Source organism: Pimephales promelas, chromosome 6 (assembly GCF_988280905.1).
Source record: "Pimephales promelas chromosome 6, fPimPro1.hap1.1, whole genome shotgun sequence".
In the NCBI taxonomy this organism is placed as follows: domain Eukaryota; kingdom Metazoa; phylum Chordata; class Actinopteri; order Cypriniformes; family Leuciscidae; genus Pimephales; species Pimephales promelas.
Genome location: NC_142774.1, coordinates 23,552,354 through 23,568,718, shown reverse-complemented (window position 1 = coordinate 23,568,718; position 16,365 = coordinate 23,552,354). Strand labels below are relative to the sequence as shown.

Here is a 16,365-nt window from a genome sequence, read left to right as displayed (position 1 = left end):
ATTATTAACAGTCTATATAACTTCGTTAATAATGTAGAGATTGTATATTTAACTTGTACCATTTAAATAATATACAAATGTAATATTTGCAAGTTAATATGTAGGCTGTTATATATAAGACCATTCACATATTACAAATGTCTCCCCCCCTTTTACAAAGAATAAAATCGAAGATCCATCTGTTAAAGGCGGAGCGCTAATGACGATGTACGTATCGCAGTAAAAGTCGACGCAGAGCCGTTAAATATGACGTATTTAACGTATTTATCATATTTAACGGCTCTGGGTCGACGCAAAAGACGGTGACCCGTGTGTCCAAAAACGTGAGGCAGGAACCTAGTGTTCCCCAACAGTTTGCTAATCAAATTTCACCTTTTGTTATTTATACGAACAGTCGTTATTTAAAATACGGTATGATATTTGAAAACAAAACATTTTAAATGCAGTGTTAAGTTTCCATTTTATTTGATGTATGTCAGAAATAAACCGAGGGTTAAGGTCAAAGTTCCTAGAAGTAGATGCAAGAAAATGTCGTAAACTTTACTCTTTCAAGAAAATCAGCCACATATGGCAAGGTGAGCTTCTCTTCTGGGCCGACCTTAAAATAATAGCTTACATTTTATTCTGCAATTTCAAAGAAGAACAATGGCAATGAAAGGAGCTTTTTTAGTGTTTTACTTTTTTTAAATCATAACACAGGGTAGAAATATAAACAAAGGAATGTCATACATTTTTTTCAGCTTTCTTTTTCAAAAAACAACACTGTTTCACAGTCAGCATGTCAGCTTTGTTTCTCAGCAAAACACTGACATGCATACAACAATAATATACTAAATTCTCCTTTTCCAAAAAGCTGGTTTTCATTGGCACAAAACTAACGTTACAAACTAACAATTAATCCACATAAAAAAAATCAACTCCTTGTACATTCTAAACTTGAATTAAAGAGAGAAAAAAAGAAATGAACCCAGATAGCTAGGTTGAGTTCAAATCATAATTCAATAAATACCTTAGGTCAGATACAAAATGCAATACAAATGTCTCCCCTTTGGTAGAAAGATTTTCCCCTTTATCAAAAACAAACAAAAATTTGTATTATAGCCTATATTAAGGTGCAAGATTTAATTTTTTTAAGGAGGATAGTGCTGCCACCGTGACGACTTCTAATTAAATGGACCGATATAATTTTCACTTTTATGATCCATGGAACAGCTGCACGGCACTGAGAACCTCTTGGTCATAGTGCTGCTCTACTTTCACGGTTGTAGTGTGCTCTCGACAGCTGCTTGCATCTTCCAGGTCTTCTGCCGTATCTCCAAAACCATGGTAGTGTCCATAGTGGAGATTTTCACCGGAGTCAGGCAGAAAAGCACCCCATGCAGGCCGGTGAGATACACTGCTTGGGCTATCATTAAGGTGCAGTGAGCCACACATGTCGTTTCTCGATTCAGCTGGAATGAAAGGGGACTGATAGCATTGCCCGTTTGTGGCGAAGCTGTTGACAGTGAAACTGTTCTGCAGCCCATGACCATTCCTCAAACATGTGGCTATGGTTTCATCTGTCATTTAAAACAAGAAATGCGTCAGAAAGTGATGAACAAATGGCCTTGAATACATATGAACTTGAGTCAGAAGTATGAACATATGAACTCGAGTCAGAAACAAAAACATTTTACAAATACATTGTAGTTGAAAAAGGATCGGTATCGGGGCTGATTAAGTATTTTCTTAACTGATCGGTATGGGTATCCTAAGCCCGATCCTTTATTTTACGTCAGCTGCATGACAGGTTTTAACAAGATGACAAGTCATCAAGCAGACCATTCCCTTCCAAATGGTCACAGGGTGAAAAGGGGTAGCTTTTTTTGTGTGTGGAATGCACTGGAACACCTAACTGCAAAAGTTAGCAGTGATCAAATCTAGAATGTTTTTTTTTCCCACTATCTAAAAAAAAAAAAAGAAAAAAGAAAAAAAAGTGCCTTAAATGTTTAAAAAAACCTTTTTACCATTTCAACAGAATTCAAGCACTTTGCATTTGAAATCTTTTATGTAGCTAAATATTACCCTATGCATTTATTCATTTGTAAACATCATCTATATGGAATTCAATATCCTAAAAATCAGTAAATTATTCACTGTGAAATACAGTGGGTACGGAAAGTGTTCAGACCCCCTTAAATTTTTCACTCTTTGTTATTTTGCAGTCTTGCAGCCATTTGCTGAATTCATTTAAGTTTGTTTATTTCCCCTTATTATTGTACACACAGCATCCCATATTGACAGAAAAACAGAATTGTTGACATTTTTGCTCATTTATTAAAAAAGAAAAACTGAAATATCACATGGTCCTAAGTATTCAGACCCTTTGCTGTGACACTCATATATTTAACTCATGTGCTGTTTCATGTGGGGGGGGGGGGGGGGGGGTGGGGTGTGTGTGTGTGTGTGAAGCGAACCAAACACAACGGAACCTATGTGAGTTAAACACCCACATTCCAGAGTTACAAGGGGGAGGTTGGAGTGCTCTCGGGCCGAATGGAGATGATTGGCGGGCCGCACTTGGCCCGCGGGCCGCCAAATTGAATAGCCCTAGCCTAGACGATACAGCTAATATTTACACATGCACACGCGAATCGATCTTTCTTCTGCCTGAATGTCTTGATTGACAGATGTCTCGTCCAATCAGCGATCAGTATTCCATTCGCCACATACCTACCTTTTCCGTTTTGTCTGACTTGTTAATTTGTTTTCAGATTTGTCGTTGTTTTTTTTTTACTTGTTAATTTTTCAGATTTGTTTTTGTGTTTTCTGATTTGTTAATTTGTTTTCAGATTTGTTGTTGCGTTTTCTGAATTGTTATTTTGTTTTCTGAATTGTCGTTGTGTTTTCTGACTTGTTTTTTTGTTTTCATAATTGTGATTTGTTTTGCACCTCTCGGCCACCGTAGAAACCCCTTCGACGCAACACGACAAAGGGAATTCCCTAAGCAACGCAAAGACAAGCAAGTACTCCAGACTCTAACTGAACTGGTGCTTTAATGTTACTAGAATAACCTCTCTAAGAAACGAAGGTTTAAATTAATGCTTGTTGGTTCGTTCAGGTGCCTTACAAAGTGCATCTCTGAAAACTCATTCCAGCTCACCCTTTCCCGCGACTGCATGAATGTGTGTGTGATTGTTTAGACCTTAGTTTTGTGTTTAGAATAGCTAATAAAGTCTTCCATGTATTTGAAAAGATAATTGCCTTGTGTCGTGTTTGCACATTTAATGTCTTGTACTGTTCGATCTAAAGTGACCTTGCTAAGACATAGTGTTTCACTATAGATTGGGTATTTATATCCTTGCAAAGGTTATAATTTCGGCCCGTTCAAATGAACTCTAAACGAGTCATTTGCTCGGTTCCAATAGTGATTCGTTTAAGATTCATTGTAAACCAATGAATCATCCCCTTTGAGCTAAATTGGCCTTAAAATACATTTTATGTAAATTATTAAATGTTGCATTTGCTACAGTGCGTATGTCCAGTGATGCCGGGAAGAGCGTGTTGTGTGTGGTTGGCTGTTTTAACAATTTTCTCTGTATTGTTACTGATACATTATGGTACGAGTTCACTGCCTGTGAAAACCTCACGACACCTTTTAATGTGATGAGCTCATCTGCGATGGTATGCAGTATCTGGCCAATCCATCCGGAGCTCGTGTAATTCTGACCTTCAATCAATGCCCTGTAATTTAGGTTCTAAAGCTCATCGCATGCCAGATTATTAATAAAATATTGAATACCTGTAAGAACATATATTTTATTGCTGCAACTGGTCGTGGCTAATAGTTGTCTGCAACTTGTGAATAGCCAACTTCAGAGAAAAATGTGGGACAAGTGTTCTTTACAGGAAAATAAGAGACTCAAAATATTTGTACTGTATCAAACAGTATATGTCATTTCAGGTTAGTATGCGTTTAAAATGTTCTTTTTTTTTAAAAACACAAAAGTTTAAACATTTGTTTTGCTTAACCTATTTATGTACAATTTAATTGTAAATCGGATTTTAAGCTCACACAAAAAAAAGTCACATTACACAAAATCAAATCATACTTAAAAATAATAGCATTTATCTGAAATAAAAAGCCTTTGTAACATACGCTATATTTGAAAAAAATAAAGAAAGTAATATACTACTTTCATTCAGCAAGGACGCATTAAAGTAATCAAAAAGTGAACGTAGACATTTCTAATGTTACAAAGATTTTTTATTTTGGATAAATCTACTTTGAATCTTCTATTCATCAAGGAATCCTGACTTTTTAAAAAGAAAACATTAATAATAATCAGAAATATTTTTCGGGCAGCAAATCACATCAGCATTTTATTACCTCGGTAATATTTAATGTTTTCTTGCGTGGCTGGATGTTGAGTTTGTATGGTCTGATGCGCGTGTGGGCTGTGACGGATTATGACCGGTGTCGTGATCATTCTCAAATGTTGTGTTGCTGGTGTAGTCAGTGGTTAGATCAGTAGCAGTCTATTCTGCCCTACAAAGGCAAAGTAACTACACATTTGGTCAAAAATGAGTTAAGAATTGTAATGGGCTTTATGACATGTGTTCTTTCTTGTGAAAAAATATCTGGGTTAAATTATGTCCCGTTTCAGATATGCATTACCACATAATCTATCCATAACATGTTTGACTGGCTGGTATAAAAACTTTAAAGGCATTTTTCTCTGTTTCTTTGTTTGCGTAGTTAGTGCATTTTGCCTTTGTATATAAACAATATTTATATTGGATATTTATATATAAACAATATGAATGTAAGCCAGAGGAGAACTGGCCCCTGACTGAGCCTGGGTTCTCCCAAGGTTTTTTCTCCATCCAATCTGATGGAGTTTTGGTTCCTTGCCACTGTCGCCTTGCTTTTGGCTTGCTTTTGGCTTGCTTAGTCGGGGTTATTTAGTATTTAATATTTAACATTATTATTGATCTGTGTTTGTACTACTTTCATGTGATCACTGTGAAGCTGCTTTGATACAATCTGTATTGTGAAAAGCGCTATATAAATAAATGTGACTTGACTTTGTAGGGCAGTGTTTAATCGGGACAGTTGGCATGTGAACATATGATATTAGCAACACATCTATGACAGCTTGGTTTTAATTACATTACATTAGGCTGATGCATTTTTACCTTAACACATGTTGTCAATAAATTACCTTTATCTGTAAGTTTTGGCCACTGCCTGACATCATCTACCGGCTACCCAATGTAAACCAGACATTTTATTTCATAAGCAGGATCCGCTTTCATTGAAATATCATTAGAGGGCCGTCACGGTCACACTTCGCAGGCCCGCAGTAATGGCGGTAGGCAAGATGGCGGCGCCCATAGAGTTTGCGCCGGCAGATTTGTGTATATAAGACCTTACAGCTCACAGTGCATGTCAGAGCAAATGAGAATCATGAGGTCAAAGGAACTGCCTGAAGAGCTCAGAGACTTGTGGCAAGGCACAGATCTGGCCAAGGTTACAAAAAAAAATCTGCTGCACTTAAAGGGATAGTTCACTTTGAAATTAATTTTTGATATGTTTTAGCTTACCTCAAGGGCATCCAAGATATAAGTGTCTTTGTTTCCACAGTATGTTCAATTTTTATATTTTTCGGTCAAACCGTTGTCGTCTATCAATCATACACTGGAGGCTAAGGTGGTCCTCCCTCGGTTCACCTCAAAGAGCATGCACAGAGAAGTCCAAATTAAACATGATTGAATGACTTGTAAATGAAAGTACACATTTATAGCCTAAGACACGAAACGAGTGGTTTATGTGAGAAAATGAGCAGTATTTATATCGTTTTTACCTCGTGTAACACAGCCATGTCAAACTGATCTGACGGCACAATCGCTTCGGTCTGCGCATGCGGCGGAAGTGATCGTTGCGTGTCTACGCAACGGATATTACCCCTCTAGGGGGGTCCGGGGGCATGCTCCCCCGTAAGAAATTTTTAAATATTCCATATTTTAAAGCATCAATCTGATGCATTTTGAGATGCATTTTTTGCTAACCTGGGGAGAGCTGGAGAAACTTAACTTCAGCCATGAGTCAAAAATATTATTGCCTCAGATGCCTCCGTATACTTAGCTAATAACAATAGGCCTAATAAAAAAAATAAAAAAGACTGATACCTATCCGTTACCAACGCAGTTTAAAAAAAAATCAAGTAGAATTTCTATAACTGTTTGTTGAACTGAATCACTCTTTTGTGTGTTAAACACAATCTATACTTAATACAGACAGCTTCCTTATAAAGAAAAAAAAAATATCATAACCTATGACAAAAATTATATTATAAACTAGATTAGTGGGTAACTAATTTTAAATTTCATAATTTTATAAAATCAGAACATTTAGTGGAAAAAAAATAGTGGGGGAAAAATAAGAGACAATAAGTGTAGCAATAAATCTGGTAAAACGTTACACATTGCTCTTTGTATTGTTGTAAAATACATTCATGAAAAACAAGATAAAAATCAAAAAGATCAATTATTTTATAGTCTATAAAATTAACAAAACATATATTTACCACAAATTAGGGGTGTAACCTAATTTATATTTATAAACCTGAAAGTTTCAAGATCTAGGAAAACTCACACTTATTTAAAAATATTTTTTCTTTAAACAAATAGGAAATTTCTCTGGCATTTCTTTCTTTTTGCTGTATCGAAAACGTACCGAACCGTGACTTTAAAACCGAGGTACGTACCGAACCGTGATTTGTGTGTACCGTTACACCCCTACCACAAATGTATAGCACAGCTGTATGAGGCAGCAACATATGATAGATAGGATAGAACAGAACAAAAAATACTATTAATAATCTTTCATTTCGCAAAAGTATTATGATATGATTATGAAAGACCCCAATAATAGAGTGCTGCACACAGCACTTATGCGCATCCCGAACGCTAAATGATGCGCTTGAGGCAACATGAGTCACAACGCGCAGCTCTGTTTAGACTAAGTTACGCATTGAAAAGTTCAAAGCACAAAGGAAATACATATCGATGCATAGTGTATTATACAGTTATCTATCTATTAGATAATTATACATTATCTATCTATGCAATAGTTTATTGAGCTTTTTCTTTTAACAGTTTTACATTTCAGTTACTGTGCACGTGAAGAACAATAGTGCTCTCCAATGTTGTGATAGACACGCGGTAAAGGAACATGATTGAGGTAGCCTACTACTGCAAGATAGTCAATTTATGCGAAACCAAAGAGCTTTATCTACAGATTAAGTATAATATTAACATTTAATCATCTTGGAGAGAGTTTTATCGTTGCCGAACGTGACGCGTTGAATGACTGACGGACGGCGCGCTGTGCTGTTTGCTGAATGGAGAATGACTGACGAGTCGACGCGCTGTTTGTTTGAATGCTGAATGGAGAATTACTGACAGCTGCAGCGGAGGGAAAAGTTTACGTGATCTTGAATTGAATGACTTAAATATTAATTTCTATCTCACATTATAATATAGTATGGCTTCATATTATTCCCCTCATATTATTGACTTCTCTGTGCATGCTCTTTGAGGTGAACCGAGGGAGGACCACCTTAGCCTCCAGTGTATGATTGATAGACGACAACGGTTTGACCGAAAAATATCAAAATTGAAAAAACTGTGGAAACAAAAACACCTACATCTTGGATGCCATTGAGGTAAGCTAAAACACATCAAAAATTAATTTCAAAGTGAACTATCCCTTTAAGATTCCTAAGAGCACAGTGGCCTCCATAATCCTTAAATGGAAGACGTTTGGGACGACCAGAACCCTTCCTTGAGCTGGCCGTCCGGCCAAACTGAGCTATCGGGGGAGAAGAGCCTTGGTAAGAGAGGTAAAGAAGAACCCAAAGATCACTGTGGCTGAGCTCCAGAGATGCAGTCGGGAGATGGGAGAAAGTTGTAGTAAGTCAACCATCACTGCAGCAATCCATCAGTCAGGGCTTTATGGCAGAGTGGCCTGACGGAAGCCTCTCCTCAGTGCAAGACACATGTAAGCCCGCATGGAGTTTGCTAAAAAAACAGCTGAAGGACTCCAAGATGGTGATAAATAAGATCCTCTGGTCTGATGGGAGCAAGATAGAACTTGTGTGGAGAAAACTAGGCACTGCTCATCACCTGTCCGATACAGTCTCAATAGTGAAGCATGGTGGTAGCAGCATCATGCTGTGGGGGTGTTTTTTAGCTGCAGGGACAGGACGACTGGTTGCAATCGAGGGAAAGATGAATGCGGCCAAGTACAGGGATATCCTGGACAAAAACCTTTTCCAGAGTGCTCTGGACATCAGACTGGGCAGACAGAAGGTTCACCTTCCAACAAGACAATGACTCTAAGCACACCGCTAAAATAACGAAGGAGTGGCTTCACAACAACTCACAACAAGTGGCTGTTCTTTAATGGCCCAGCCAGAACCCTGACTTTAACCCAATTGAGCATCTCTGGAGAGACCTGAAAATGGCTGTCCACCAACTTTTACCATACAACCTGACAGAACTGGAGAGGATCTGCAAGGAGGAATGGCAGAGGATACCCAAATCCAGATGTGAAAACTTGTTGCATCTTTCCCAAAAAGACTCATGGCTGTATTAGATCAAAAGGGTGCTTCTACTAAATACTGAGCAAAGGGTCTGAATGCTTAGGACCATGTGATATTTCAGCTTTTCTCTTTTAATAAATGTGCAAAAAATGGCAACAGTTCTGTGTTTTTCTGTCAATATGGGGTGCCGTGTACAATAATGAGGGAAAAAATTTAAATGAACTTAAATTAAATGATTTTAGCAAATGGCTGCAATCTAACAAAGAGTGAACAATTTAAGGGGGTCTGAATACTTTCTGTACCCACTGTATATTGCTGGAAGTTTTATTACATACAAGCCTACATTTAAGATAACAGTAAGCTAATTTACTTTTACAAAATTGACTTAGAATGACCATATACATAATATATGGCAAAAGTTCATGGAAATAAAGCCAAGAAAACTAGCAACTCTTCTGTACGTGTCTTTCAGTATGATACTAGCTGCTTTGTCTTAAAAGTAAAATTCCCCATATGTGCGCATACTTAAATGCTTTTAGATTAGGGAAAATTGACATTTCATCTCAAATAATATTATATTGCAGATATATTGAAGAATATATTATCCCAGTCTTTCGATCTGACAGCTTGTTTATAAGACTGGGGAAACTTGTTGATAACCTGGCCATCATAAATAAGCATAAGAGTTTATCCATAGCCAGGGGCCAGGAACAGAAGTCATGGATGTGGATGTCTCCAACATTTTTAGGGTGGGGGAGTTCCTCAAAGAAACACTGTCTTCATGATGTTCAAAGTCAATAGAGATTGGTGGAGAAGATCCAGTCCCACCTGATTGGTTTTCAGCAGTTGTTTCCACATTCATACTCTCAAGCTCCTCTCCAATTCCATTGTTTGTCTTCACCGAGAAATTTGTGCCTGAATGAAAAACATACCATATTGTCAGGAAAACATGGTTTTCCTTGGATTAGAATTGATGTTTTGCACAGACTATTTACATACTCTCAGTTCTTGCTTTTTTTGCATGGTTTGGCTCTGTGCAATCGAGAAATCTTTTCCTATTGGCTGTCCCATTCAGAAGACTGTGGCCCTGGATGTGCATGTGGTCAGTCCCATTATGAGCAAATCCCTTTAGCTTATTTAGCTGGTTATGTGCGTTAGAGAGGAGCTGAGCACAATCATGGAAGCCTTGAGCATGGGCCAGGTCAGCTGCTGTCAAACCATTTGCATTCCTCAAGCTGCACAGTGAGTAAAAAAAGATGATTAATCAGATCTGGAATTGTCCGATTAGCATGGTTATGCTAATGTTATGCTACCATTTAAAATTTAAGGCTGCAAAGACTTTACCTTTTATTCTATAAGCTAGTTTTTGGAAAGGCCCAAAAAATTATTTATTCACACACTGCAGCAGGAAATACTATTGTTCTGGGACCATTTGTTTTTGTTGACTTAAAATATATGTGTTTATATCTGTTATATTTATATGTTATATAAAATATATCACATAATTTTTGTGATCAAAATATAACAATTTGATACAAATTTAATACTCATGATGATTTGGAGAATTGTAATTTTATAAGTACTGAAGGCAGTCCATCTTTGTTTCAGGAGGTAGCTAAAACCAGAACAAACTAACCTTAGTTAATTAGAAAGTTACAGAAACGTTCAAAACATTTATCTCCAAATGCAGCGTGTGCACTTAAACGAGAATCCAGACATGAACCAACGTGTTAAATTAATAAAAGATGTTTTAGACAGTAATTTTAATCAGATTACATTCTATATGGTTTAAAAATAAATGTTTGCCATTTTGCAAAAATGGACATAAGATTAAAGGAAGTTCACTTGAAGTCCCCGTGAACCGGAAGTTGCAAACTAATTTTCTCCAGTGTTGTGAAGTATTTCCGAGAGAAACGGAATACTAAATGAGGCAAAATAGTGGGCGTGGATTTTTTTTTCCAACTAGCACCTGATTGGATCTAGAAAAGTAGGTGTAACACTAATTATAAAACTATTTTTATTTGCTATTCCTGCTGCAATTATGATAGTAACCTGCGTGTAACTCACTACTTGCCATCTCTCCCTTCACGCACAGGCAGCCTGTCTACTGTCAGTTGGAGGGGCATGGTTACGGATGTTAGGCAGACACCCAAACCGTCAAACCTACGTCATCAGGGAAGGTCCTCCAATGCAGAGGGGAGGGGAATTTTCAGATTTTGATTAAAGATTATGAAGCCAAAACATTTTTTGTGTGGATTGACTTGGATGAATTGTTCACCACAAAATGATCAATTTAGGCAAACAAAGTATGCATGTCAATTTTGAATTCATGGGGACTTTAAAAATGAAAATTCTGTCATCATTTACTCAAAATCAGTTATTTCTGTTCTCAAACGCTGGGGGCGTGTCTGCTGACTGCGCTGAAACCACGCCCACTAGCGGGAAAGCTGTCGACGGTGATATTAGGTGATACTGCTTTTGGGACGGGAAGATGAACGCTGAGGCGGAAGATAGTCGTTTCAGCCCCGTTGACCAGTAACAGCGGATTATCAGTGAATCCCAGTTGTCTCTGAGGAAAGTTTATAAAACGATCCTGTGTAAAATGATCACTACAGAGGCAGGGTGTTGGCGGTGATCCTCAGCTCTTCATCAAGGTTGGCTCTACACAAAATTAATCAACCTCTTCTTGATGTGATCGTTTTTAGGAAATTTAAATAAAGATACCAATCTGTTTTGTACATGATCGCATCCAGGTAGTAGCCTATGCATTTCCGTGTTGAAGGCATAGCTAGCTAGCAAACTGTAGGCTGTAGTTACTAATAATACTGACAGTATCTCGTGATTGAGCGGCGAATGCCGAATGTGCTCTATTGTTAGGGGAGAGATCAGCCTCAGTGGCCTCAGTTCGTCATCAAGTAGGGGCGTGTCCACGAGCTCAGGGGCTCCAGTGCGTCTCTGAGCCCTGTTTTAGCCCCGCGCAAAAAATCTGTAGAATAGCAATGGCGGAAAAACAGTTGAATGGTCTAACTCCGTATTTCAGTACTTCACAGTCTTTGTAACATGTTTTAGCAATACATTTGTAACATTTATAATGTGTTTAGAATTTTTTTGTAGAATTGCCTTTACAGGGACTTTAAGTGAACTATTCCTTTAAGCCCAGTCTGTGTGACATTGATACTGGTATATAAGATAAAGATTGATCCTAGCCTTTTAATGGTGCCTTGTTAAAAATGATCCTTTTAATTCCTTTGTCTTCCACTTTTTAATTTACATTTGGAAAACCCCCAAATCTAACACACTTGTGACCATTTTAATAACATTTGGGTCAGCAGTTGGTTCATTTATGAATTCGGTTTTACCTATCTGTCTCTCCCTTTATATTTTAAGAGGTTTACATTAAAAACAAGTATTAAAAAAACTACATGTGACAATGCCTCAGAACAGACAAGTTAAGACAGTTTTTCAAAAAAGTTATGATTGGTTTGCATTCACACATTCCTGCTTAAACATTCCTTTACTGTAAAATAAAAAATTAAATGCTTCCAAGTATGTCAGATTAAATCTTTTAATCTTCCAGAAACATTTAATCAAAACATCAGACAATGCCAGACAATTCTTAAAGCTGCTGTCCGTAACTTTAAGTTAAAAATAAACCAAAATAATTATTTAAAAAAAAAAACATATTCTGCCAGTGGTCAAAACTATCTGCTTGCCATAGCTAGATTCAAAACGGTTAGCTTGTAATAATGATTTTAATTCCAGTGGTACTGGTGGGTTTCCGCGGGAAATTCGAGCATGACTTTGCGTCATTACGTCACACCCGTAAACACAAAGAAGGAGTTTCCGCTAGCCGGCTATACTGCGTGTGAGGAGATGTAAATGTATAGGCTTTTCTCGAAGGCTCGCAGGACTTCACATAATTAAACTTATGGTCAGGGCCGGCCCGAGGCATAAGCGAACTAAGCGGCTGCTTAATCGAGGTTATTTTTTTTTATTTTTTTTTTAGATGACTTAAAACAAGTGACATAAATCAATGAATGAATGCATATGACTGAATGAATAGTTCAAGACAACAAAATTCTGATTTAATGATCAATATACCTGCCTACAAGTTACAACTGCTGCTCTGTCTGCCAGCGTTTAAGTCATACGCATAATCTTCTAGACACCTCGCGCGTGCATAGACAATTCATGCGCAACTGCGCCTAGTCACGGTATCGTTTTAAGTTGGAGAAAATAGCCCGCAGGAGAACTTAACCTTCAAGGTGTAAGGGTAGCAGTTTGAATAAATAATAAACAGCAGTTTGAACTCTTCTACACTTTATTATACCACACATCAGATCTCCAAACACCCGCGACACTCCAGTAGCCTAGCAAATGCGCACGACCCATCTACGGCAAGCCCCGAGGGGAAAAATACATTGCATACACACATACAACGAGCGCCAGAACATCATAACCGGTATTATAGTAACAGACTGTGTTGGATTATGTCATGTACTATCTAACAAAGTCTGTTACTATAATAATAATAATAACAATAATAAAGATTTTGAGGATAGTTACTCTGTATTGAGACAGTTGAGAAATAGGCTAGTAATATTTTTAGTTTTCAACAATAGCTGAGACCCAGAAAGTTTTTTTTTTTTTAATTTAGTTTTATTTTCATGTCATCACATTGTTTAGAGCATAATAAACAAATGGTAAAAAAAAAAAAAACCTTTTTGAAAAATTATATTTTATTCATAATATTTAATACTTTGTCCTCTGTAGTGGACACCAGGACTCAGTTGTTAAAATTAAATGACATACAGTTATATGTGTAGGCAAAAACAATGGGATTTTTTTTATCACCAATACATTTTGAGGTTTCAGGGTTTTTTCTAAACTAAAATTTGTATAAAGATGATTCTCAACTATGTTATGAAAGATATAACGGAATTAATTGATACACCAATTTACTTTATGCAATATATGGGTAAAATTGGCATAAATTAATATTCCCATTCAATGCAAAGTATCACTGTATCTAATTTGCACATTAATGTGTTCTTGGAGCAACATTTAATGAAAAAAGAAGTGTAAGAATTGGAGTAATAATAAGCAACATTTTAATAATAATATCTAATATGTCATAAGAATATTGACGTATCATTTATTTACATATTCACTTGTTATGTCTCCCAGAATGCCTGATAAACATGATTTACAGTATGTCCTGATGTTCTCTACAGTGGACATGAATGAAATCAATGCCCTGTAACAGAAAGTCATTTTTTTCATTTGAAACCCCATAACATTTTCATGAGATGTTGGTTGATGAAATACAATTTGAAAAGTAGTTAGATTTAAATTATAATTACAATATATTATCATATTTCCATAAGAGTGCTACATTTCTGCTAACAGCAGAGGAAGTGAGACGCACTTTTAGGTCTGTGAACACTAGGAAGGCCGAGGGACCTGACGCGATTCCGGGAAGAGTGTTCAGAGAATGTGCCCATCAATTAGCAGATGTCTTTGCAGACATATGTCTATGGCCATAGCAACTGTACCGACCTGCTTCAAAACAACAACTATCATTCCAGTGCCCAAGCAAAGCTACATTGGCACTTTGAACGACTATAGACCTGTGGCGCTCACTCCCATTGTCGCCAAGTGCTTTGAGAGGCTGGTGATGAAGCATGTTAAATCTGCACTCCCCCTCAACTTTGACCAGCCCCAGTATGCCTATTGGGAAAACAGGTCCACTGAGGATGCTATCGCTACAGCCCTCCATAAAGCACTGACTCATCTTGAGAAGGGGAAAACATATATGAGACTTCTTTTTATAGACCAAAGCTCAGCATTTAACACTATTATTCCTAACCGGCTGGTCACCAAACTCCTTGACTTGGGCCTCAGCAGCAACCTGTGTATATGGATCAAGGATTTTCTGACAGATCGCCCTCAGACAGTGAGAATGGGTCCACACCAATCCTCAAGCCTGTCTCTCAGCACTGGAGCACCACAAGGCTGCGTGTTGAGCCCATTGCTCTACTCCATCTACACGTATGACTGCACCTCCACTCACCCTTCAAATACAATTATAAAATTCGCTGATGATACAACTGTGGTGGGAGAAATCTCGAACAACAACGAAAGCGCCTATAGAGATGAAGTTGACAGATTGACAGGATGGTGCAAAGACAACAATCTGACCATGAATGTCAAGAAAACAAAGGAGATTATAGTTGACTTCAGAAGGTGTAAGGAGGTGCCTCGACCCCTCATCATGAATGGCGAGGAAGTGGAAAAGGTCTCCAGATTTAAATTTTTGGGAATTATGATCTCAGAGGACCTTAAATGGGAGATAAATATAACACATATGGTCAAAAAGGCGCAACAGCGGCTATACTTTTTACGACTACTAAAAAATAACAATCTTTCTGCTGAGCTGCTTAAGACCTTTTATCAATGCTCCATTGAGAGTGTTTTAACCTACTGTATGACTGCATGGTATGCCAACTGTATAGAGAAGGACAGGAAATCGCACTTCCAGGCTAAAGAACAGTTTTTTCCTCAGGGCCATTACAGAACTGAACAATCATGCTCCTCCACCCCCAAGTCGCAGAGCTGCACTTTCTAGATGGGGATTTTATGCAATAGGATGTGTTTTAATTAATATATTTTTATTTTTATTCTATGAGTGTGTTTGTGAAAGTGAGTGTTGTTTTAGAGGTTGCACAAGCAAATTTCATTGTATGGCACAACTGTACAATGACAATTAAAGTCTATCTATCTATCTATCTATCTATCTATCTATCTATCTATCTATCTATCTATCTATCTATCTATCTATCTATCTATCTATCTATCTATCTATCTATCTATCTATCTACATTTGATCACTAAATTAATGTTAGACATTTTTAAAGACCAAGGAGAAGTTGTTTTCATGGTGAAACCTCCAAACATTTGGTATCTCTGTATTGCCCTGAATGTGCTTTTTACAGGACATCCAGAAAAAAAAAATGTGACATGCATGGTGTCAAAGAAATGCACTAAAATATAATGTCCACTACAGTGGACAAAAGTCTATTCCTGGGTCCCAGGAGGATAGGCCAAAGTATCATTGTTGAAGCATTGCTCTTACGTTTCTAATTTCTCAGTTTTGTCATAATTTTAGCAAATAATTTATTTTATATGTTTTGAGACAGTTTTAAGACTGTTTTAAAACTTTTTTTATTTAAGTAGGCATCTATTTTTTTATTAATACATAACCTCAGTGTATTCATTTATCATTTTTGCGTGACATTTGTGTCAATAATCGTCAAACACAGGTGACTCCGCGTCGTGGGAGGGGCCCCCAAATCAAATTCTGCTTAGGGCCCCCAAAAGGCTCGGGCCGGCGCTGCTTATGGCATCCAGAAAGATCCAAACAACAATCATCAGTGTCAACTGGAGATTCAGCAGTTATAAAACCCAAAAGACTTCGTACTTCGGATTTAAGGTGTCTAGAGAAAGAAACCGTCTCATGCGAACACAAGGATTTAAACATCGGTGGGGCTTTTGAAAAGTGCGTGAACTCCGTGTTTTGAAGGGGTTCAAAACGGAAGAAGAGACTGCTTTTTTCTGCCGAACAAGTAAGACATTTCAATAGTTCAATCTTGTAACAGTGCGTTTTCTTAATTCACACAGTTATGGAGTTTCCTTTGTTTTGCCTTTCTCGTTTTGCTATTATGGAGAATATGAATTCTGAACTACAGGTAACCATAAAACACATTAAATCTAACAG

At 37.4% G+C, this 16,365-nt stretch overlaps 1 protein-coding gene across 1 annotated transcript in view; it reads right to left on the bottom strand.

The window, feature by feature from the left end:
- Positions 1–658: 658 nt before the first annotated feature.
- ankrd10a (ankyrin repeat domain 10a) overlaps positions 659–16,365 on the bottom strand; it is a 54,194-nt gene continuing 38,487 nt past the window's right edge. The window contains exons 4-6 of the mRNA XM_039694879.2: positions 9,588–9,823; positions 9,417–9,503; positions 659–1,559 (exon numbers count right to left, since the gene is read on the bottom strand). Of these exons, the coding sequence (XP_039550813.2) occupies positions 1,195–1,559; positions 9,417–9,503; positions 9,588–9,823 (688 nt within the window). The 3' untranslated portion in view covers positions 659–1,194. The remainder of the gene's footprint in view (positions 1,560–9,416; positions 9,504–9,587; positions 9,824–16,365) is intronic.